This window comes from Anticarsia gemmatalis, chromosome 17 (genome assembly GCF_050436995.1).
Source record: "Anticarsia gemmatalis isolate Benzon Research Colony breed Stoneville strain chromosome 17, ilAntGemm2 primary, whole genome shotgun sequence".
Taxonomy (NCBI): Eukaryota; Metazoa; Arthropoda; class Insecta; order Lepidoptera; family Erebidae; genus Anticarsia; species Anticarsia gemmatalis.
This window is the reverse complement of record NC_134761.1, coordinates 6,941,586-6,965,788: the sequence shown is the minus strand read 5'-3', so window position 1 is coordinate 6,965,788 and position 24,203 is coordinate 6,941,586. Positions and strand designations below refer to the sequence as shown.

The 24,203-nt window shown below is 33.6% G+C and overlaps 1 protein-coding gene across 1 annotated transcript in view; it reads left to right on the top strand.

Moving 5' to 3' along the window:
• Positions 1–293: 293 nt before the first annotated feature.
• The window catches only part of LOC142980143 (G-protein coupled receptor dmsr-1-like), a 56,765-nt gene continuing 32,855 nt past the window's right edge, over positions 294–24,203 (top strand). The window contains exons 1-2 of the mRNA XM_076125461.1: positions 294–452; positions 23,738–24,092. Coding sequence (XP_075981576.1) covers positions 23,778–24,092 — 315 coding nt within the window. The 5' untranslated portion in view covers positions 294–452; positions 23,738–23,777. The remainder of the gene's footprint in view (positions 453–23,737; positions 24,093–24,203) is intronic.

Genomic DNA, 24,203 nt, shown 5'->3' with positions numbered 1-24,203 from the left:
ACCATTTTTAGCAAATATAATTTAGTAGGGACGACTATCGATGAGGAAGAATAAATACGAAAAGAAGCTCTAAAAATGCCACAGACTAGCCAAAACTTTTAGTATGATTAAGATTGCCGAGAATATCAGTATAACATACACCCACATACTGACATACCCAATCAGCATTATCGTAATAAACAATAAAAAATTGTCAATAAAATCTGCCATCAATTTCACCATAGAATTTTGGTTGTATAAGGAACACGCTTGGCGGAATAGGGCAGCTTCTCAGTTAGTCGTCGGCCCGCGAACGCTCCGGTATACGCGAGACGCCACGTCAAACACGCGCCGTGCCGATATGAACACAACTTATAAACAATGGTTCTTCTATTAAAACTTGTTGAAGTGTTTATGGTCAATAAATAATAGTAATCTGTTTTATCTGTGGTTGTATTTCTGTGAGTTTGAAGGTAAGTTCGAATTTTAAATAGGATTTTTTTTTATTTCCCGCTTCTATTGAGTTTATAAAAAATAGTGAACAAAGTTTTATTACAATACTCAGATACTTATTTCTTCTAGTCAATTAGATATATTTATTATTATTTTCATGTATTATGTAGTGCTAATGACAGGGCGTTTTAATTATACCATCAAGCAGCTCATTGATCTCAGCACTCATTATTTGGTTGATGTTTAATTATCCTTTAATGAATATACGAACAGTAATAAAGTAAGTGCAAGTATAAATTATTTATATTTTATTCATTGATATTAAATATTTATGATGCAGCAATATTAATAATAATATAAACTTCAGCAAATATAATTAGAAAATTAAACAGCATTTTGTGTGTGTAATTTGGCTCTGGATTTAGCTGGTTCTTTCCGTTGGGAAAATTAGGATTAGAATTTGACATTCATTGAGAAAATATATTTTTTTATAAAATAAATATATATGAAAATCAAAAACCAAGACTTATAATATATATCACAATAATCTCACCCTAGTCTTTTGGTTTGTAAGCTTTACTAACGGAAAACGACCGAAAATTACGGATTATAAAGACATAGCTCTAGTGTGGAATTGTCAACTTTATTACATCATATATAGAGTCCAAATCACGTTGCGCTCGTTCGGATGAAAAATAAATCGTGTAATTGAATTTCAAATAAAATATTTAATCAAATGTAGGAATTCATAAAATGTTGGGTCAGTTTAATTGAAATTGAAACGAAAGTTTTGGTGGAAAATCATTCATTCATACAGATAGACCGGACATCAAAGGTGTGTATGTAGGCAAATACATAGACATCTTTTTCAGTTATTTTTCATATCGATAGCAGTTTTTTTAGTTTCCTTTCAAACATTTCTACGCATATAGATTTGAATCATTTATCATACTATAGAATTGGGAAGAGATAATATTTTAGAAGAACTACAATCTTCGACCTGCAATTAAAAATTTCGAAGTGTACAAAAGTTCGAAATTGTGGAGTTTTTAATTTTTACGATTCTTTATATTTCGAAGCGACGAATCATTTAAAAGGAATTATCAACTCCGGAAAGCAATTAAAAAGTCGAAATATAAAAACCAACAGAGCTAAATTAAACCAGCAATTTGGGATCTTCAATAGAGTAACTATTAACATTTAAATCAGCCACATTAATTTATGGAATGTCAAAAATACCTTTTAGTGTAGAAATACAACACAATGACATCGCAGGCTTGGATTTTTGTTGAGATTCAATAAATACTTAATATATATTTTCAGTCTTTAATAATTGTAATTTCGACATTACTAACGAAGAAAAATTACGTTGCATTTAGGACCTACTCTTTATGAGTACCTACAAGTTTAATAATTTTTCATCAACACACTCAACTACACTATTGCTTAGATATCCTTCCAGGACCGCGTTACTTACCCCCGGTTTCTGAGGTATATTTAGCGGTAGTTTATCTATTCAATAGCGCTAAAACTCATATAAAAAAATGCTATTGAATAGATAAACTACCGCTAAAAGTACCCAGAAACCGGGGGCTAGTCTTGTAGTTGATTATAATAGTATTATGTGAGTTCACTTAGTTAACCCACAGTTTCAACCACATGTAGGTCGCAGTACAAGATGAGGTCACTTCCTCCTCTTAAAGTTGACAAAGGTGTAACTACATATCGTGCTAACAATTTGATATCACGTGTACAGTTACAAAGTTCGAAAGGGTTCCATGTACCTTGACTTGTTAATAAAGAAACGTTTCGCTTATTTCTGGGAATCGGATTATTATGATGTTACAGTATAATATTTCCGTGTACACTTATAATAAATTTGTAGTAAGATCTTATGTTATTGCTCGAATATTACGAATTTTGGGTGTGTGGAAAATTCCATAATATTGGAAAATATGGAATTTATTTCCAAAGAAGCAATTAAGGTTATCGATTATTTGTCAAATAAGTATGCAGATATTATAAACTTGTTATAACATTTTTAATTTATAGCTTAGAATTTGTATTAAATTAATAACTACCGCGATTTTAATTTTTTGTTTGTGTGTGTTATGTTTGACGACCTAACAGATTCTAATTATTTATTTTATTATAATGTAGATTAAAATCTGTTTTGTTTCATAGTCTGTTGATTAAAAAGGAAATTAAGCAGAAAATGCGCTAGGTATTCTGTAGGCACGATACCAAAAAATTGTTATTGTACAAGCCTTTGTTGTCACTCACAGCAAGGCCTGTGCACTGAAGTTAACAATTTATACAAGCCTAACCAACGGGATAAAGTTACACTGTTACAAACATTTCATAACAACCGGATAAAAATGATCAGCTTATGAAACAATGTATTTTAAACCCAGTATTTTTATCCGTAAACGTATTTGAGAGTTCCAATTATCCGGGATTCTCTGGGCTCATCATACGGCGATACAAATGGGATGAATGTAGTACACACATTGACACGTGGATTCCATTAGCCGTCCGTCATTAGCAATTTTGTATTGTATGTCTCATGTGCCCAATGCTTTACGTATTTGGGTCGGTTGATTAAAATTTATGGTGTATATTACGTATCAATAGAGATTGCTCGTTCTATGGTTATTTGAATTTCGGGGGGATAATTGAATTTGTGACCTCTTTAATATCATAATAGAATGAACAATGGGTGACATGTATGGGTTGCTTATTATGTATGGAATATAAAAGGTTACACTGTATGGTTGTTCTTTCAAGTTTTGTCTCATGAGGAATTCATAGCAGGGTTTTTGATTTCACATTGTACTATTCATTGAAGTAAATAAAAAAACCTAAGAAAGCAATATTTTGAAGTGTGCAACTAGCCTTGAGTCGTTTAAGTTTGAGACGGCCATTCCCAAAAGATACATACTTCGGCAGTGCTACTTGCTTAGGGATTCGTTGACACCATTGAAGCATAGTTTCCGATAGGGGGCGTTTGCAGGTAGGGATGCTAAACGTTTTTTTTTATTGCCAATGCCGATAGTGGACGCTGGACCTAAGCCGGGTCGTTAGCAATATAAAGGCAGTACATTCAGTAACATTTCCATTATTTTCCATTATTTAGAGCTTATCGAGTTGTTACAACGTTTCTTATAATAAATATCTTATAAAGACCCGGATACAAAACATTGATCGTAACAAAACCCTAAGCTTTCTTCAGTCCTATATTTAATGAGCGTGTAATTGAATTTAATAGTATCTCTGAAGAAGGAAGACCAAAAATACCAGAAGCTTATTTATTTATTTATTTATTTAAACTTCTTATACAAAAATTGTATAAAGGCGGACTTAATGTCGATTCATTGAGGCTTGGTCGTTTAATGAGCATTGAAAAGGATAAATTATTTCACTTTGTTCGATACGAATTTAATTAATTAATTTATTGTGAGAGCTATATCGTCGCCGCGCGTGCATCGCGTAAGAGCACTTTGTAAATACCGCGACAGCAAAACGCGCAAAATTGAAATATCGAATGCCACTGGCTTGAGCGTAGTAGCCCTAAGAAGAAGAATATATAATGTAGCGACTCTAAAGGTCGATTATAGTCAGCAGGCACGATATTTTAATTTTGCACGTTTTGCTACTATTTAATCTCGCGCCACACATAGCTGTCAGCTGTATTACCGCTCGAATGCTGAAAAAAATTACGCCGGCAGGCCGCGTAGCTCGGCGGCCATGTCCGGTGCGGTATGTAGGAGCCCTTAGGAATTATTGATATTTTCTATCAAGACATTTAAGTACGAATGTGGATGTAGGTTATACTGGTTGCTTTGTGAACACACTTTGGTACAGATGTACAAGTGGGAGTAGGTAGGTGCAGTAAATAATGCAAGTTCAAAGGTGCATATTTCTTAGCGATATACTGAGGTTCATACTACAATACACCTACACACCACGAATTTGTTTCTCAGTGTATTATGTAGGTGGGGAAAGTTTGTTGCAAAATTATGAAAAAATATACTGTATTTTATGCCGCTTTTGACACTCTCTGCAACTGTCCGGCCACGAATCCACAAACCCCGATGTCGTGCTCAGAACCTCGTTTTTTTAACATAGGTATATATATGTATTATTATTTATTATACCAACTATACCTAATACTCGTATTCGGCGGTAATTTATGACAAGTGTATTGATGTGAATGAAGCAAAGGAAGTTTGTAAAGATCGTACCAAGTGGCGTTCTCCTGGTTTCTCGACCTCTATGCGAAGGAAGCGTGATCTTATGTATGTACTTATACTAATTATTTAAATTATCCATTAAACGACATCTGTTTTATAGAAAAAAAATCACGGATACATTATAAAACATCTAAAATTTCGTTCTATCCCGTAAAGCTTTACTTATTTAAAGACAAAGCTAAGCTGTGGTAAAGTTTCTTTCTATCAAACATTTTCTTTTGAATAAATTACGTTTGAAGAATAATTAACATTTTGGGCAATTTGGTTAATTTCTCTCTGTAGGGCGATAAGGCCGGAATTTACAAGAGCATCAAATGATATTGTACAAATTGTTGATGTGGCGTCATTCAAGTTTACATTTGGTGAACTGTTTGAGCCCGTTTGATGTTCCTTCTTGCAATGAAAGATACTGTGAATATACATAGTAATTTGTTTAGTAGTTAATTCAAAGGATTATATGAAAAAATCGATGAGATATATATATATATATATATATATGTATATTTAAAATTAAAATAAATGTGTAGAAATGTTTTTCAAAATATATTGAAGTTTTAGTGGCACTGTTTTAAGTTGCAAATGTTGTTTAGTAATCTAGGCAGAGTCTAATTTTGTGTCTATATAAGTTAAGTACAATTTATTTATTATTACGCTATATTACATATTAAACTTGAAATTAAATTTTGTAACATTTTTTTAATCATAAAATTGCTAATATGTTGTTTCTTTGTTGGTCAGTTATAGTTAGTAAGTTTAATAATATGTATAATATGAAGTCTCTGATATAATACATGTTACAGTGATAACCGAGTGGTATAAGTTGACACCTCCCACGCAAGTGGTCGCAGGTTCAAACCCGAGGCCACACACCAATGACTTTTCGAAGTTATGTGTGTATTAGAAATAATTATCACATGCTCTAACGGTGAAGGAAAACATCGTGAGGAAACCTTGCATGCCTAAAAATTTGTTTAAAACATTTATTGAGGGCATGCAAAGTCCCCAACCCGCACTTGGCCAGCGTGGTGGACTCAAGGCCTAACCCCTCCCTCATTACGGGAGGAGACCCTTGCCCTGCAGTGGGACAGATATGGGTTATTAAAAAAAAAAAATATATTTATACATTTGTAACTTTAATTATATTCAATTCAAACTAAAGGCTATATTTAACTGGTATTTAATAGTGCAATATTTCAAAATCTAATTAGATGCATTTTCAGCCGATCAAGAGACTTTTAAAGCTCAAAGAAGTGTACTTGATTGCTTCCGTTCTGAACTAAAGTGCTCAGATTAGGTCAAGACTTAAGCACTTTTTATGATAAATGACGGATATTAAAAATGTCGAAACGTCTTTTCAACGAATTTAAAGCAAAATTCGTAGACAAAAAAAGAAGGTAAGTACAAAAAATAAAAGCCATTTTTACAATTTGACTCAAGATTGGTCTAGGTGTTAAGTTTGTTAAATAAAACCTTGTTTAACCAGCAGTATCTATTTTGCTTAACTATATCCTATGTAATAGGACCAATTAAAACCTACCGGGTACTTAACCAAACTTCAAACGCCTATAAAATACGACCAGCCCAACAGCCACCAGAAACTTTACCTAACTCAGAAATCAAACCCAACTTCGTACAGCTCTAGTCACATGCTCACGAACTACAAAACTTGTATGTTTACAAACAACACGGTAATTCCTTTTCCTGGAATTCGAACACAAAACAACCCACGCGGTAGTGGCAAAGCGAATTACTTAACGACTATTACACCCGTGTCGTTAACTCAATCAACTGTAATTTATTCCTTATTTACAAATACTACTAAATAAATAAAATAATCACTCATTAATGTCCCACAGTTGGGCAAGGGTCTCCTCCCGTAATGAGGGAGAGGTAAGGCCTTGAGTCCACCACGCCAGCCAATTGTAACTAAGTACTACTATTACAATGAAATATTTTGAACTCATAGAAAGTCCTACAGTATTCTAGCGTCTATAAATTCAATTCCAAAGCACCGGTATTGTTCGTAAACAATGAAACTTCGTTATCTCAAAATTTATCGTTGAAATTGGAGAAAAAATCTGCTATCAAAGGTATTAAGATTGAAGCAATTTTTTCTTAGAAATTGAGGCTTCACTTAGCGGTGAAATTTTGTTTTTTACACGCTTGTTTTGGTAAAGAAATGAAGATGACTTATTTCATCTGACAAAGATGTTTTAATTTATATAAATTCTTGTCTAATCAGGAAAATGACTGAAAACCCGAAAAAACAATAAATGCCTAGACACGTGTATTTCTAAACAGTTTTTAAAGAAAATTGTGTGTTGTCTCCATCCGGAATGCCCTAATTTCTTTCGTATTGTGTGATTATGTAATAATATAGGTTACTGTGTCTTGTGCTTAGGCTACGTATATATTAGAGGAAATGCCAAATTATTCGTTTCTGTCACAGCTTCTTCGTATGTATCATTACTGAAGAGCGGTACTTCAGGGAATAAGACTTTTCTTCAGGCGAAACTTTTAAGTATCGAGAGTCTGACATCTAAGATGAACTTTAAAAATTGACGGTAGCTAGCCGGTTGACGATTGCCCTCTGTGTTTTATGAAATTTTCGATTCGCGTGCCAGTTGCGCTCACCGGTCGGTAAACGATCTGTGGGTTAAGCAACCGTTGGCGCGGTCATTCTATAGATGGACGACCGCATAGTGGTATTTGAACTGAGCAACTCCGTGCTTCGGAGGGCACGCAAAAAGTCGGTCCCGGTTGTTGTCAATTAAAACAACAGTCGTTAAGTTATGTCAGAGGCCTTGCGGGCGGCTTGAACCACTTTGATACTAGGTTGGCCACTAACCATACGATAGATAGATAGATAGACTTAAAATGTACACGACTATTATAATTATCTAATTAATACGTCACAGGAATTAGTATTGATGCTGCAGTACTATACTATAATATTATTGATAATAATGCATGTATGTTCCAGTTGCGAAGTAAATAATACAACTACGCAGTTTAACCCACTAATTGATATTACAAAATAACAAACAGATTTGCTTTCCTACTCAAATTAGTTGTTGTTACATTAACACGTACTGTTCGTATTATTTCAAACTACGTGTAGTTGTATGTATTCAGTTATGTGAACCGCAAGCTGAACTCTGCAACTAATATTGCTGCATTGTTGAAAGTGTTTGTACCTGATATGATAGCGATTCCTGGTAGCCTCGTAACTAACCGACGGCATTGATACAAGTTTACGAAGTTTTCTCTTTCAATTAAAATACTTTTATTTACACTTGAATACACTTTTCTTTTTTAAAGTTAACAAAATAGCGCGTAAAAAATGATAATGACTTTGGCATTTATTTATTTGACATCTAATATATAAAATTCTCGCTTCACAGTTTTCATTGCCATAATCTTCCGAAATGGCTTGACCGATTTTGATGATTTTTTTTGTGCTTATCCGGTATCTATGAGAATCGGCCAACATCTATTTTTCATACCCCTAAGTGACACTTTTTTTATATGGTAGAACAACGTCCGCCGTGTCAGCTAGTTTATTTATATATTTCGATTATACGGTCATCTTACAATGGCTTTGGTTTCTATTCTAAACTGAGAATGTAATTTTTGCAGTAATTTATGAGCATTAACATTGAACTGACTTGCATAGCGTTGTTTAAAAAAGTGAAAAACAAACAAACATTTTTAAAGTAAATGAATTTGTGTTATATATGTCAATTTGTTAAGCTTATGAATTAAATTTATCGCAACGCAATTTAATTGCAAACAAAGCGATTATCTAACAATATGTTACACTGAAGTGCCATAGAGTTTGCAGTATGAACTCAAATTAGCCATTCACGGGAATTGGTTGTGTGCATTTATGAATTTGAATTTAAACACTAAAGCGTAGTGTTGCGGGATTACTATTTGAACTAACCTATGTTAGCTCGTTTACCACAAAGTTGCTAAAATATTTGGACCTAAATAACTACATAAACCTTAGATAACGTTGACAAAATATTGAGTAATATTATTAATGCGAAAGTTTGTAAGATGTATTTACCTTTATCTGTTACCTAATTAAGCCAAAACTACTGAACGAATTTTGATGTACTTAAGTACACAATTAGTTTAAAGCCTGCATTGACATTTAGATAGGTACTTCTGGCTCCGGAGTAATCGCGGGAAGAAGCTAAGTGCAAGTAATTGGTGCAGGGATTAACATAATCGTTGTATTTTCGTCTGAATCACAGTAAAATTAATTTAACAGTACAATTGCTAGATTACAATTTTTATAAAAGTCACCCCTTTGCTTCTTCTTAATACATATGTGTTATACTTTAATTTGCAATAGTAGGTACATATTTCCATTACTCCAACCACGATACATACAATTTTCTTTAAGATGCCAAATGTTCACTTGAGTTGAATAAAGCCTTAAATAAAACATCTCAGGGAATTAAAGCCTCTCAGTCTTAATAGAATTACTAAGCATTACAGAATCTGTTAGAAGATAAAAGCAAATGCTAGAAGACATAATAGGAAACCCTACACTCGTCACTTGAATTGTGTTCACTCGGAAAATCGGCGGAATTAAGGCTTAGGAAATTGAGAGTTAATGAAGCTATTGTAGTATTGCGGTTGAATCACAATACAGCAGCAGATTGTACTGCGTTTGAGGGATTACTGTGGATTGAACGCGGCGTAAACGCAGATGAAATCTGTCTATTTACATTACATACGTACTTTAAGCCAACATTTTCGTTTTACGGTGGCCAAAGAAATACGTTTTTTGGAACATTGTCCGATCCGGTAGTCGAACCCAAAATTTCGTGGTCTACAGATTACATTACCACCTAAACCATAGAGGCAGTTTTAAATTATTTAAGACTGTTTCTATTTTATGTATATACTTATGGCACTTTATACTAAGCTGCAAATATCTAGTAAAAAATATGCAATATATGTAGAACTTATAGCATGTTTCTAACTGCTAAGCTTGGATGTCTAAGTAGTGTGTAATACATGTACAATGAAGGTACTTAATGCGGGTCAAATACACTTTACTTCCTCTTTGAGAAATAAGTAAGAAAAATAACATTAATGCTTTATGAAAGAGAATCTTTTGAAATCAACGGGCACTATATAAAAATTATTATAAGTAGAGTATAAAAACAAATCTTGTTTAATATTTTATTTATTTGCTTATAAATAAATAAACACGTTTATGGTTCTTTATACAATTTATAAGAGCCTGTGATTTTTCCTTTATTGCCGTCTGATAAAATTGGATTTTCGTCCTTCGGGACCAACTTTAATGCGAAGAGAAAAAATCATCAGTTTATTACCGTATTTACCATCAACATTAATAAATTCTTATTTGTTAATTTGGTCAATAAGCTTTATATTGAAGTATTTTTCGTTAATAAATGAAGTATTATTTTTTTTCCATCTCTTAATTTTTTATCACATTTTTGATAAAAGTAAGTAAGTACCTACCATGAAAAAAGTCATGCCTGTCCTCATGAGGATTGATTGAATTCATAGAACTTATTTTGGCAGTTATTCCAAGCACTTTAGCGTCAAAATAAATATAAAGCATTATAAAATACTGCTACGAGTGCAAAGATATTTGGAAACTGATTCGAAAGTCATTAAACACGTCAAAAGGATGAACACCATTTTTTGTCGTTCAATTCAAATTGGTTGCCATTTAAATTGACATTGAAAATTGGTGCGAGCGAGTCACAAAGCACGCCGGGGACTGGGAAATTGATGATTTAGGTACTGAGTATATAACAAACAAATATTTTGCATACATCCATCTATACTAATATTATAAAGCTGAAGAGTTTGTTTGTTTGTTTGAACGCACTAATCTCAGGAACTACCGGTCCGATTTGAAAAAATCTTTCAGTGTTAGATAGTCCATTTATCGAGGAAGTTGATAGGCTATATATCATCACGCTACGACCAAAAGGAGTAGAGAAGCAATAAAAAATGTTACAAAAACGGAGAATATATTGACCCATTCTCTCTTATGTGACGCAAGCGAAGTTGCGCGGGTCAGCTAGTACATAATATGACGCCCGTTCTACCCGTAATGTACAGGCAGATTTGTATAAATACACCCATGTTTGCTATACATAGTGTTAGTCCCATGCAATAAGGGGCGAGCTTATTAGCATATGTATATCAGATGCATTACCAAACTCTGAACTAGAAAATGACCAATAGCACTTTGCCTGACCAGGCATCGAACTCGATACCTCATGATCAACAGTCGCATGCGCTATCGACCGTGTCTCGAAGACTGTCCTATGTCCATAAAGATGTTTTGTATGTATCTCATATAAAATTAATTTTTCTGACACCCTTTTTTCAGACTTCGTAGTTAGCACTCAGACTGAATACATAATCAAAGGCTGAAATTTTCAGTTTTTATTTTTCTCGTGTAGTTGTGGCAGAGTAAAAACCTGTCAAAGTACTTCATGTCTGACGCTTGAAAGCCTTTGAAGTGGTTTAACTGAAAAAAAAAACTGAATTGAACCTTACCTGCTCTCAACATACAACTATTTAAGAACTAGTGCGCCAAAGAATCTTAAAACTGAATGATCGTTCACCAGAGAACGTAACTGAAAATTGTAGCTCCATTTCTGTCTCATATATTAGCTAGCTAAAAGTTTCTTACTATATACAAATTCTAAATTTTGTAAAGATGGATGTATTATGTTAAGTATTTTTTCACGTATAAACTACTAGACAGATTTTGATGATAAACAGGCAGTTTATAATCTGATTCAACACATAGTATACTTTTTACCCCGGATATATAACTTTGCAGAGACAAAATCGTGAGCAGTAGTTAGTAAAAAAAGTTTTTATCAAAGTCATTAGCTATGAGTAAAGATAATTAAATACTTAGAAGACGTCATCTGTCTACAAATGATTATTTATATAGTCGTTCCTATACATAGCCACTGTTTCTATGAAGGAAAGTGGGTGTGGTACATAAAACGAATCATCCAGTTGTTCAAACACTACAATAGAAGGATTTGTTACGCGCTTATTGTCATCGGTAGGCCTGAAACCTAGGATATTTTTGGCCGAAAATGTCTCCGAAAGAACCGTATTTATATAGCTGACTTATTGTTGGGAAAGCGAAGGAGAGACTAACAAAATACTTCACCGTTATTTAGTTACTCCGAAGGCTACATTAAGATTATCTATTTATTCGTTTACGAAATGACAACTTTTCCGGGAAATTTCACAAGTCTGGCTTGAAGTGTAAGTATAATTATTTTTCGTTGATTTGCCGTAAATATGTTTTTATCGCGAAAACATTTTTGGCGTTAATGTAATTATCCAAAACACGTTTGATTCTGAAATATTAACTTCAGATGACGGAAAAAATCGCGAGCGTTCTATATCGTTTATACTAATGTGTGACATTGTAACACCAGTAGTTAACCAGCAGTTACTATTTGTTTTAATATAAACCTCGCCTTATGTATAATTCGTTAAACATTTTTATTGAACAGTGCGCAATAAAATTGTTTTACATTTTATTTAACGCAAAGACGCGTTGCACCTCCCGGTATAAAAGGCTTCATGTTATGTATGTATTTGAGTTAAAATAATAATGTTATGTCCTATAAACTACTGTAGTTATAGGAAGCCAACTGAACCACCGAGCGCAATATGAAGAGAGTAAAGAAATAGTTTACCTTTTACTTGATAGTGCAGCTCTTGCGCTAGAGGCTACGAGTATGTACACACAAACAAAATTGAAGGTTCAATTTCACTAGAAGCGTATTCGCTAAAGCAACGAACGAAAGTCTTCGATAGTGCATTTTGTTGGTATGTTACAGAATGCAGGTAGTCTAATGTGATTTTAACAATGATTCACTGTTACATTTATTTCAGAAAATAAAAGAGAGAGAGCCGTAACGGCAGGAACTTAAGTATTGTTCTAAATTGTTATAAAACCAGTAACAGGACTGAACTTTCGAGCATTCTTTCGGAACTTTTTGTAGCAAAGTAATTGTAAAATATGTGTAGGTCGGTAGTGTTGCCGACTGCTGATCGTGAGGTTTCGGGTTCGATCCCGTGTCGAGCAAAAGACTTTTGATCTTTCCTAATTTATATAAGAATACTTGTCAATAGTAGCCCGGAGTTTGGTAAATGGCAATAGGCTCGACTATAATAATAATATGATACTAATATTGTTAATGTCGAAACGTGGGTGTATATTTGACATCTCTGCCTATACCCTTAGTAAGTTTTACTTAGATAATATACCTCTACCAGGCGGGATTTTATCTTAGTAAAACATTGTTCAATATAATATGTAATATACAATGACTCGAAAATTTACTTCAATAAACTCGGTAAAATATTCTATTCATTATAAATGTTGAATTCTTTAGTGTCTAGAATAATAAATCCGTATTCTAACAGTTTAAATTGTACCTACCGTCGAGTTTAATTAAATTCTGGGTTTCCAATGTCAATGATCAAATAAAGAAATTTATACTTTCAAACTGTGTTTGCTTTCGTTACTTTTTTGTATTAATTAGCTTTGTATCAAAACAGTATTATTGTGAATTCAGGTCACGTTTTCGTTCAAATCTGGTTTTTTTATTGGAAATTATGTAAACAATGATGTTTTGACATTATGATGGATGAAAAAGTTTCTGCGTTTTATCTAAAACTAGCTGACCCGCGCAACTTCGCTTGCGTCACATAATTTTCCCCGCTTTTGTAACATTTTTCGTTGCTACTCCGCTCCTAATGGCCGTAGCGTGTTGTTATATAGCCTATAACCTTCCTCGATAAATGGGCTATCTAACACTGAAAGAATTTTTCAAATCGGACCAGTAGATCCTGAGATTAGCGCGTTCAAACAAACAAACAAACAAACTCTTCAGCTTTATAATATTAGTATAGATTTTATCTAATATATACTTCAGTACATTCCAACTGCTGGGCAGGGGTTTCCTCCCGTATTAATGGTGAGGTCGGACCTTGAGTATCTACTGTTGTTTTGTTCAAGTCTTGATACTAGAGTACCTACATAAGTAAACCTTCATTCAAAGATTTCGTTGAAGCATACCCAAAAGAGGATTCTACGCCCACGTTTTACAACTATCGTAATTTGCAACACGCTTGAGTGCGTAAAGACCAACCACAACCCTTTTTACTGTAACTCTTTCCTTATTCGTAGATTGTAGGAAAAATATACCTATAGAAAAAAAAACTTTACATGGAACTGCTTTTGTAGTCCGAGTAGCAGCTGTTTGCGATCGCAATGTCTAATCATTGAATTCTTGAATCAGGCTAAGTGCTATTAGTTTTTAATGTATTTATAATTTGTTCACAGTTATAAAATGGCGGTCTTAATGCTTAAGGCATTTTCTCTCAGTCTTTCCAACTGTCATTGCCAGAAACGACACCATTTGTTACAATAGGCGTGTAAGTATAAAAATGAATGTGTGAATCAGGAATTACGAACTTTACACTTTACACAGCACCGAGGCATATATGTAAATTTTCTTCACGTTAGTAATCCTCACGTATTTACGTGTAAATTATAACAACCCGAGGAAATTAGCATATGTATTAGGAAATTGATGTCGGACGTAGACCACTGCCCACGCAACAGCGACTAAGGGCGACCTGCCTTGTTTTTGTCCAGTATGTTAATAATCTCTATGTTATGTTTACACGACACAAATTGCGTGACGGATGGGTTGGTGTCAGAATATTAGGGCACCCTATTAAATTTTTTGGATTATTTTTTGTTTATCATCAGGTTTAATAAGTTTTTGTGATTTCTTTCTAAGTTGCTGTTCGACTTTCGAGTACTAAGCAAAGGTCTTTTCTTCTGAATTGTTCACGTGTTCTACTGCTAAATTAAGGTCTATCTTATTTTGAACATTAACATGAAACTAAAATGTCATACGATATCACTACGAATTAATCAGCAAAGAACAGTAAAACATATGTACCTACTAGTTAAGAAAATAATATAAGGGGGTCTTTCAAAACATATGGAACATCTGTAAGAAGGAACCTTTTGAATCGTTCTTATGTAAATTGACGTTTTCTGAGATTTCTATTCAGTGTCATACGAACTTCCAAGAACGAAACTAAATGGCGAATTTTCATTATATTACTTAATAGGAAGTACCGCGCCACGTGTAGTTGCGTGGTTATCTCAATTTCACATTTCCGAGATATCTTAAGTTCCACTCAAATTCACTCGTAGGTAGGTATAATTAATACAAGAATTCTTGGGATTCTTGGCTGGGTGTAAGTGCGTAGAGTCTTTAGGAGTAAATGTTTAAGTTTATTCACAGAAGAGTTTGATTTCCAAACTGGTGGGTTTTGAAGGATATTCTTCAGCCTACACTACGACACCTACGTTTAGAATAATACACATAATTTTATTGTAGTTGAGCTCAGTGAGTAGTGACCTATTAAAAACGAAATGTTACTTACTCTAATTATAGGCATTTTATAAAAAAACTATCAAAGGGACAGAAGTCTCTGTATTAGCTTTGTAATTAATATTATTGTTAGAATGCTTGTATTCGTATGAGTCCTTGTTAGTTGTTGCTATAGTACTAAGCTAATTCAATTAGGCTGCGGGCTGCCTAACCTGTAAGCAATAAACCTATGAAAATAAACACACACTTATTATAACAAAATATATACTAAATAGGTAAAAATAAGCTTACCATATTTCGTCGTGTACTCGTCTAATTAAGTAATAAATGTAGGTATAAGTCGGCTTATATTCGCTGTCGATATAGATTTGGGCTTTCCCTTAGTCACTTGTTCTTAAGGTACAAGTAAGGAAAATATTTCTGAGCTTGTATGATGCATAGACAGCTGAGCAGTCGCAGGGTAAATAGATGTGGAGATATCTAAAGAAAAACATTCAAACTATTTTGTTAACCAAATAACCACTAATGCGTAAGACGACCATGTACCTATATTGTGGGTAGTGGTCCGTTAGTACAAAGTTAATTATGAAAACACGTTATAAAACATACTCATAACACATAAATGTAGGTACAATTATATGCTATTTACCGTTGTTGTACCATAGTTTATGTTACCTAGTGCGTACGCACTATTATATTTTCTTTTCTGCAGCAAATATCCTTTTAATCACAAAGGTGGGTTGTCAACTAGGGGTTAAAACTAACATCACCTTTCATTGAGTGAGTTCAATAACCGCTGTCATAGAACAATGTTTTCCTATAGCTGATTGTTCTACCTAAGTGATGTTAATAACTTAATGGGAAACACCTACAATAAATGTCATACAATGGACGCTCTGTATTTTAAGTATTTTTCCGTTCAATGCTTTTATAAGAGGACGAGAATAAAAATAATACTGCAGCGGTTAAAATAGAAATAGAATTCATCGCTTTTCAATTTCTAAGTATCCATTCAAACGTTGGCAGCCGCTTTACAAGAAATAAAGTTTTCTTTGACATTTTTTCATACATAAAATCAAGCCTTTTTCCCATAAAGGATAGGCACCAAAGTACGCTAATTACAAAATTCCTAAAACTAGTTTTCGTATCTATGCATCTTGTCATGCAAGACCGTTACGAGTAGGTACTACGAACCTAACTTTTCTATTTACTTTAGATTTCATATTATTCTATGAGACTTGGCATTACAAAAGCAAATCTCCTGAGATATAACATGGAATACAACAAAATAGGCAAACATATTCAACTAAACGAGAAAACAGTAACAAGATTGTATCACGCTGTAAGATAAGCTGAAGCCAAATTCCCTAAGAATCTAGTATGAGTTTTGGCTTGGCGGTATCAGCCAGAATAACGCTAGAGGCTAAACAAGTAGATAGACCAAGTCTAAGTAAATTTTATCCTACTATAATATCATAAATGTGAAAGTTTGTGAGGATGTATGTTTTTTTGTTACTCTTTTATGAAAAAACTACAGGACGGATTTTAATGAAATTTGGTACACTGATAGCATATAACCTAGATTAACGCATAGGATAGGACATAGGACATTGGTGGATCATTACGCTAGGAAATCTTTTTACATGGGTGAAGTCGCGGTTTGAAGCTATGTATAAAACTTTTGTCTCATGTTTAGTGTCTGAACAGATGTTATGGTGATAATAGGCGATTAAACAGTTTATTGTTGTGGGAACTGAGCCACTTAAACAAAGAGTTTTTACGAGCTCCCAAACTTTTGCTATCGTCTGACCAGATATCTATGGGATTTATTACTCTTGAGAGTTGATGGGAAGAAAGTTAGGACGCTTGTTAAATATATATGTATTATGTTATATCATGTACCGTGTCTGTGGTGGTATTTACCATATTTTTATGATAGTTTAACTCTTATCTTTTCTAAATCTATTATTTTTGTATAAAATGTAATATATACGATAGTTAATAAATTCAACTGAAAGTTATGGCAACAAAGTACATTCAAACCCGACTAATTCTTCTGTATTAAGTGGAAATCAAACCCACGAATCGTAGAGGCGTTGACAACCTTTCCATTTCACCTACGCGGTTTCTTATTATTTACTCCCTGATAAAACCAATAAAGTGAGCATTTTATTTCAGCGTCTTTTACACTCGGTTTCTGAGGTACATTTAGGGGTAGTTTATCTATTCAAGAGCGTTTAAAATCATATAAAAAAACACTATTAAATAGATAAACTACTGCTAAATGTACTCAGAAACGAAGGTTAGTAAAGTGAACTTATCAAGGTTTAAATGTAAAGTTTAGTCGTAAGCCAGTTCAAAGATACATACATATAGAAAACTAAGTCAAATATTGCCATAACCTTAGAATATGTTCGTATAGATTCTATCAAGTGGAATCTCAGAGGTTTCCTTGAACACTTTGCATTTCAAAGTCACGCTTGGAAAATAAACAGCAAAGATGCGAACTTTGAATTTTCGAACGAAACATACGCATATCAAAACTCTACAGTATTGGAAGAAATAGCAGCCTGCAAACTATAATATTATGTTAAAATCATTTTAGCACAAGCTTATTCAGTACTTTAAATATTTATATGATGAATCTTATTGCGCTAGGTACTAATTTATGTGCGATTTTTACAAACATACAAAATATGTAACACCTATTAGTATCATAAATATTCTTAAAGATAAAAGTGGAAATCGAAGCTATAGGATATCGACTATAACTATACAAACTTGTACGGCTCACAAACTAGTGAAATTCGAGTCTAGTCAAAATGTGTCCAGACCGCTATCAATTTGTAATCGGAGTCCATCAATTAAATAAAGTTACTGTTGCGGCCTGTGTTTGTGCTCAAAGTTCAGCGGCTAGTTTTCACTACCCTGAGGGGTTTCAATCCTTTTAGTTGACTATTCCGTTTATAGAAAGACTCTTACTATGTATAATAGAGAAGTAGCATTTCGATATCCCATCATGAATTTCCAGGAACGAACGAGCTTTTAGCATCGATTTTTTTAACCAGCCGAGCGACGCAAAAGGTTGCAAGAAAAATTCTAATACTCGGGACAAAATTAAATCAAGGCCCGATCAAATACGTTTAGCAATATAAATTAAACATTATTTATTTATAATTCGTTAGTAGTTTTTTTAAGCTGCAGATGATTTTGAATTAAGATTTTGTAGTGCTAAACAACCATTACGAAATAATCTTTATATTTCAAAATTCTCTTCCTTGATCAATTTAATTAAAATCATGGTACAATCACAGCATCTGTAATTATTATTTCCCTACACATGTACACATTGTACAGAGTTTTAGTCAAACGGCAACAAGTGGCCATGACAGTTGGAAATTGTTTCTAAATGTTACTGTTGTCTGAACCTCAAACAGACAACGGTATAAACTTATTCAATGCTGTGCTATTGAACAAAGTGTACGGCACTTTTTGTTTATTTTTAAAATAGAATGGATATTGCATCTCCGGTCTTCGTCTACGCTCCGTCTTCATGAATATAAAGTTCAAGACAAGTAAACAAATACCAAACGAAACAATAATATTTCAGTAGCGCAATTTTCTACAACGAGAGCGTAATTCTCTACAGATGGTACCTACTCGAGTATCAAAAGGCTGACATTTTAAATGTACTGCCAAAATAATACCTACGGAGGCCGCTAGAGGCGCTGATCAGATTTTATATCAACATTTCTTGACAGCTAGCCGGTTGTCGGTAGTCGATAGTGGTAGAGAATCGAGCTACAATTCTTAGTTCAAGAATTGTCAATGGCTAGTCGGTGATCGATAGTCAATAGTGGCAAGAAATCGCATTTAAAATAACTATTTTATTGAACTTATTTGGTCTTCTCGCGGTTTTTCACTAGTTGATAGTACTGGCAGTAGAAAATCACGCTACAGTTTCATATCAAGCTGTTTATTCGCCTGCAGACACCAGAGGAATATTAAGTGCGATGAGTTATTGCATAGACCTCCAAGCCAAGTAACGTAGATTTATTCATTTCATACATGAATAGATGTATCAGATTTATATTCTATTTGATATTTGATTCTTGAATCTTGAATGTGATTTGTGAGTTCAAATTTTAATAGTAACGAGTATATTTTACCACAAATACGATTCAAAATGATTTACATTCTACTCGTGATTCAGTATGAAACAAATAATACTCCAAAACTAAAGATTGAAAAATGAACTATAAAATCAATGCAATAGTTTCCTTTATCACAATTACGAAGTATAAAACAGAAAGCTCACTTGCGTAATTTAATTATTGTATGGAATGTTCAAAGTGACTAATATAATTTTAAACATGTACATCAATATTTATTCCCAAACAAATAACCATTTTTTTAACAATAATTAAAATTAATTTTTCATGTCTGTCGGTCGCTGGATTATAGGGTTAGAAAATTATAAGCGGATTGTAAATTTGGAAAGCCAAATTACGGTTTTAATATATTTATTGCCGTTGATTATATTACGACCGTAATGAATAAATTATTACTAATCGCGACTGCTATTAAGCAGTGACCCAAATCTTGTTTCCTTCAATAAAAATGGAACTACAGTTTTGTTCAAAACAATAAATTTCAGCTAAGTATAAAAAACTCTTTCTTATTTCATATTTGGGAATACCTTAGAAAATATAGTTCTAATTTGCTAATACTCTTGTGCAGGTTTTTAGGTACTCGGATCAGTCAACATTTATCAAGAACTAGCTGACCCGCGCAACTTTGCTTGCGTCACATAAGAGAGAATGGGTCTTAATTTTCTCCGTTTTTGTAACATTTTTACTGGTAGTCTGCTCCTATTAGTCATAGCGTGATGATGCCTATAGCCTTCCTCGATAAATGGGCTATCTAACACTGAAGTAATTTTTCAAATCGGACCTGTAGTTCCTGAGATTAGCGCGTTCAAACAAACAAACTCTTCAGCTTTATAATATTAGTATAGATCAGTTGTAGCTTTCAGTAGGTCTAAGTTTTATCCTTAAATATTTCTAAGTATCATAATCAGTAAATTACGAAACCGGTTCTTATATCCCTTAAAGTAATGACATGAATAATGTTCGCTGAATAACATTTTTATTAGATTAATCTAGGAGTGCCAACAGCCTACAGCACAATATATCATAGCCGTGTCCTCGTAGCGATTATGTAAAAACTATGTCGCAAAATACACCCCAAATTCTCTTTCTAGGTATTGTACATCAAGTAAGAAAAGTGCTTATCATGTATGTGTTTATTAGCCCTCAGAATTAGAGATATATTCCGAACTAGAGGTACATATATTTCCAAGTCGGTATAGTTGTTCTTCCTTTCTAAGATATTATTGTTTCAACGTTTCTCTTTATACATTGTAACGATAATATGAAAATGTTGACAACTTTTTGTTTATCAAAGCAACTTTGTAGACAGCTCATAATTCGTTCAACATTAATTCGATTACAAGAGTCTCGAATAATTTCTGACTTTGGAGATATGTAACTTGTTTGTTGTACAAAATACTGAATAACTAACGCAATTTTATTCTATACAATTCTTAAATCTCTTAAACATGCAAGTTAATCCAGATAACACGATACTAATGGCTTGTTTAAAGTCATTCAGGTGGTAGAGAATTCCGTGAAATAAAGCTTTTAAACAAAAAGAGTAGCAAGTAAAGTAAGATGTGCGTTAAAATATTTATGAAATATCTTTTCTTTCCAACTTGTTTGAAGTATGACGCGAAATATAATACACGGCAAAATAACAATGTTCTACGAGCATTATATTAAATGGCTGTTCTAGTGCCAAGAGGAAGCTCTAAAGGAACTACGAAGACGATTTATAAGAAAACTTTTATCACGCGATCGGACGAGTGTTATTTACGAGGCAATGTGAAGCCAGTGGTAGCCACAGGTGGCCACTCCTTCATATAGAAGTATACTATACTGGCATGTTGAAAGATAAGATAGTTTCAATCGATCGTTTCTCAAAATGTATTGACGGCCGTACTCAACAAATAAGACATTTGTTTTCGTCGCTGTATGATTCACTCAAAATATGGCTTGATGTTGTTGAATATTTGTGAATTAAGGATGATCGTGTACGGAAAGAAGTAAAAACCCACGTCTTCTTAGTTAATATCTATACTAATACTAAAGCTGAAGAGTTTGTTTGTTCGTGGTCCGATTTAAAAAAATCTTTCAGTGTTATCTAACACTTATCGAGAAAGGTTATAGGCTAAATATCATCACGCTACGACCAATAGGAGCAGAGTACCAGTTAAAAATTTTACAAAAACGGGGAAAATTATGATCTATTCTCTTTTATGTGACGCAAGCGAAGTTGCGCGGGTCAGCTTGAAAGACAAAGATATAATCTCCTTTTTATTGTATATGTAGTTTTTATTTTAATCTTGCATTTGGTATACATTTAGAGGCTACGAGATAAAATGAATATGCCTACTTTGTCTATGTCGCTAAATGTAGTACAATATTTCCAGTGAATTGGGTAGATGATGAATTGAATGCTGGAGTTAATAGTGGATTGCCACATCGGTTAAATTGAGCACTCGATTCGTAGAATACGATATTTTAATCATGATAATTTCGCGTACTAAATTGTTGGTTTGTTCTAATGAAAACAAAATATAAAACTGACTAATTATGAACAAATATTGTCTGTTGCAATTTTTACATGGACTACTCTTAAACCGACAGTAACACCTACTTTCTGAAATTTGGTCTTAGACAAGAGTTGTATCTGGTATATTTATTGTTTTTTTTTGTTTTATAATCAACGAATTATACACACACTCGCAAAAGCCAGGATGCCTTATTATCCCTTAGCTGACTATCGTGACTCTGATCTCGTAAAAAAATCTCGTTGTTTCAAGAGACTTAAACCATCTTTCGCCAGCTTTTTAAATAAAAATACTATTCATGAATATCTTGCTACCACTACGCCTCTGCACAACTATGAGACAAGACCCTAATATCTTACATCATAATATATCATGACATAATTAATTTGTGTACAATTATATCCTATTCCCATTATACACTTGGCCCTGTCAACGTAATTATTGTTCCACCTGTCTGTATTACGAAATAGTTTCGTCTAAATATATCTGCTCAAGTTCTCAAGTATTCCTCCTTGTCCCTGGGGTAAAACCCTGAAGGGATTCGTCTATTAGTAAAATCATACTACTGTAATGAATTTGGAAGTTTGTAAGGATGTCTGGTTGTTGCTCCATCTCGAGGATTTAATGAACGGACTTTGATTTGTACCTACTATTGTTTATTCATACCTTTGATGAAACTTTGCAGCAACATAGTTTCTGCAACTGTAGCCCGCGTTACCACATCCTAGGGATCCATCGAATCGGGATGCCACTACGCAGCTGTGTGGGTCATATTGTTTATTACGTCACGTTTATTTCTGATTTGACGTTTTGCAACTGATCTAAAGAAATAAATATAAATCTTCGAAAAGAATGCACAAGCCTAACTTTTGAATAAAGAATTTTTTTTTAGGATGGATATTTTTTTATATATTATGTTTGTAACTATCGGGACAAGGTTACAAAGCTTCTACCTGGGATCTATGGGATCAAAATTCTAACGGAAATCTATACTAATATTATAAAGCTGAAGAGAATGTTTGTTTGTTTGTTTGTTTGAACGCGCTAATCTCAGGAACTACTGATCCGATTTGAAAAATTCTTTCAGTGTTAGATAGCCTATTTCTTGAGGAAGGTTATAGGCTAAATATCATCACGCTACGACCAACAGGAGCGGAGTAGTAATAAGAAATGTTACAAAACAGGGGAAATTATGACGCATTCTCTCTTCTGTGACGCAAGCGAAGTTGCGCGGGTCAGCTAGTTAAGTATATGCGGACGAAGCCGGGGCAGTCCTCTAGTGTGTCATAAAGTCTTTCTTTTTCATTTTTGTGGCTTTATTATAGCACCATTTTTATGCAGCTTTAGATTTCTTTTACATTCAGTGTCTCTTTGTCCAACGCCTGAAAGAATAACCCGGCATTATTTATGTGCACATAATACTCGTTTTCTTTAGTTATTAATTATTATTATAGTTTTCAGTGTTTTGCTAGATAACTGGACACTGGACAGTATCTAACTAACCTATATTATATTAATGTGAAAATGTTGGCTACTAGGCAACGAATCTCAAATAAATAAAATAATCTATACCAGGTTGTAGGTAGGTTTGTTTAGTTTTCAATGTAACATCTAGGTTCTTTTATTACTACTTATGTCTACATAACCTTGCATAAAACTTTGTCACGCAAGGCATATAACGCCTTCGTTTCATAGTTTTGAGCAAATAGCAATAAACTGTTATTGATGTTTGAAAAGATATATTTCAATCTATACTAATTTATATAACTAGGTTTAAAGGATATTTGCCACGCTTTATACAATTTCTGTTCAGACGCCGACGTCTGTTCTTAATTGTAACAAACTACTAACAAACTTTGTCTAAATAAATACAACAAACTCAACCAAAACTATTGTTACAGAAACGGACGGACTATCAGAAGTTATGGGTACGAAAGTAAAATGAGTGAGGATACTTCAAATATCACGCAGACATTGACCAATTTGTTCGAAGAGATGTTGTTGGAAACAGAAATGAGTGGGGAGAACAGAAGCAACGTGGACTTCTCGCAATTTCTATCTGCTTTGCGAGAACAGTCTTCGAAGAACACGTCTCATGAGCCGCTGGACTTTGGGACGTTGGTGAAATTGGTCGATGGGTGGAGAAGCCGGTTAAATCTCACGAGACCCAGTGAGCCCGCTTGTACTTACTGTGAAGGAAATTTCCGCGATATAATATTGGCGTACAACAGTATACATGGATACCTCAGTCTCATAGTAAGTAATTTTAATTGTTACTGAGCAAAATAAGTGTCAAAAGTAAACATTTAAGGAAGGGTTTGTCAGTTTAGTGTGACATTTATTCCGTACTAACAGTACCTCGATTCT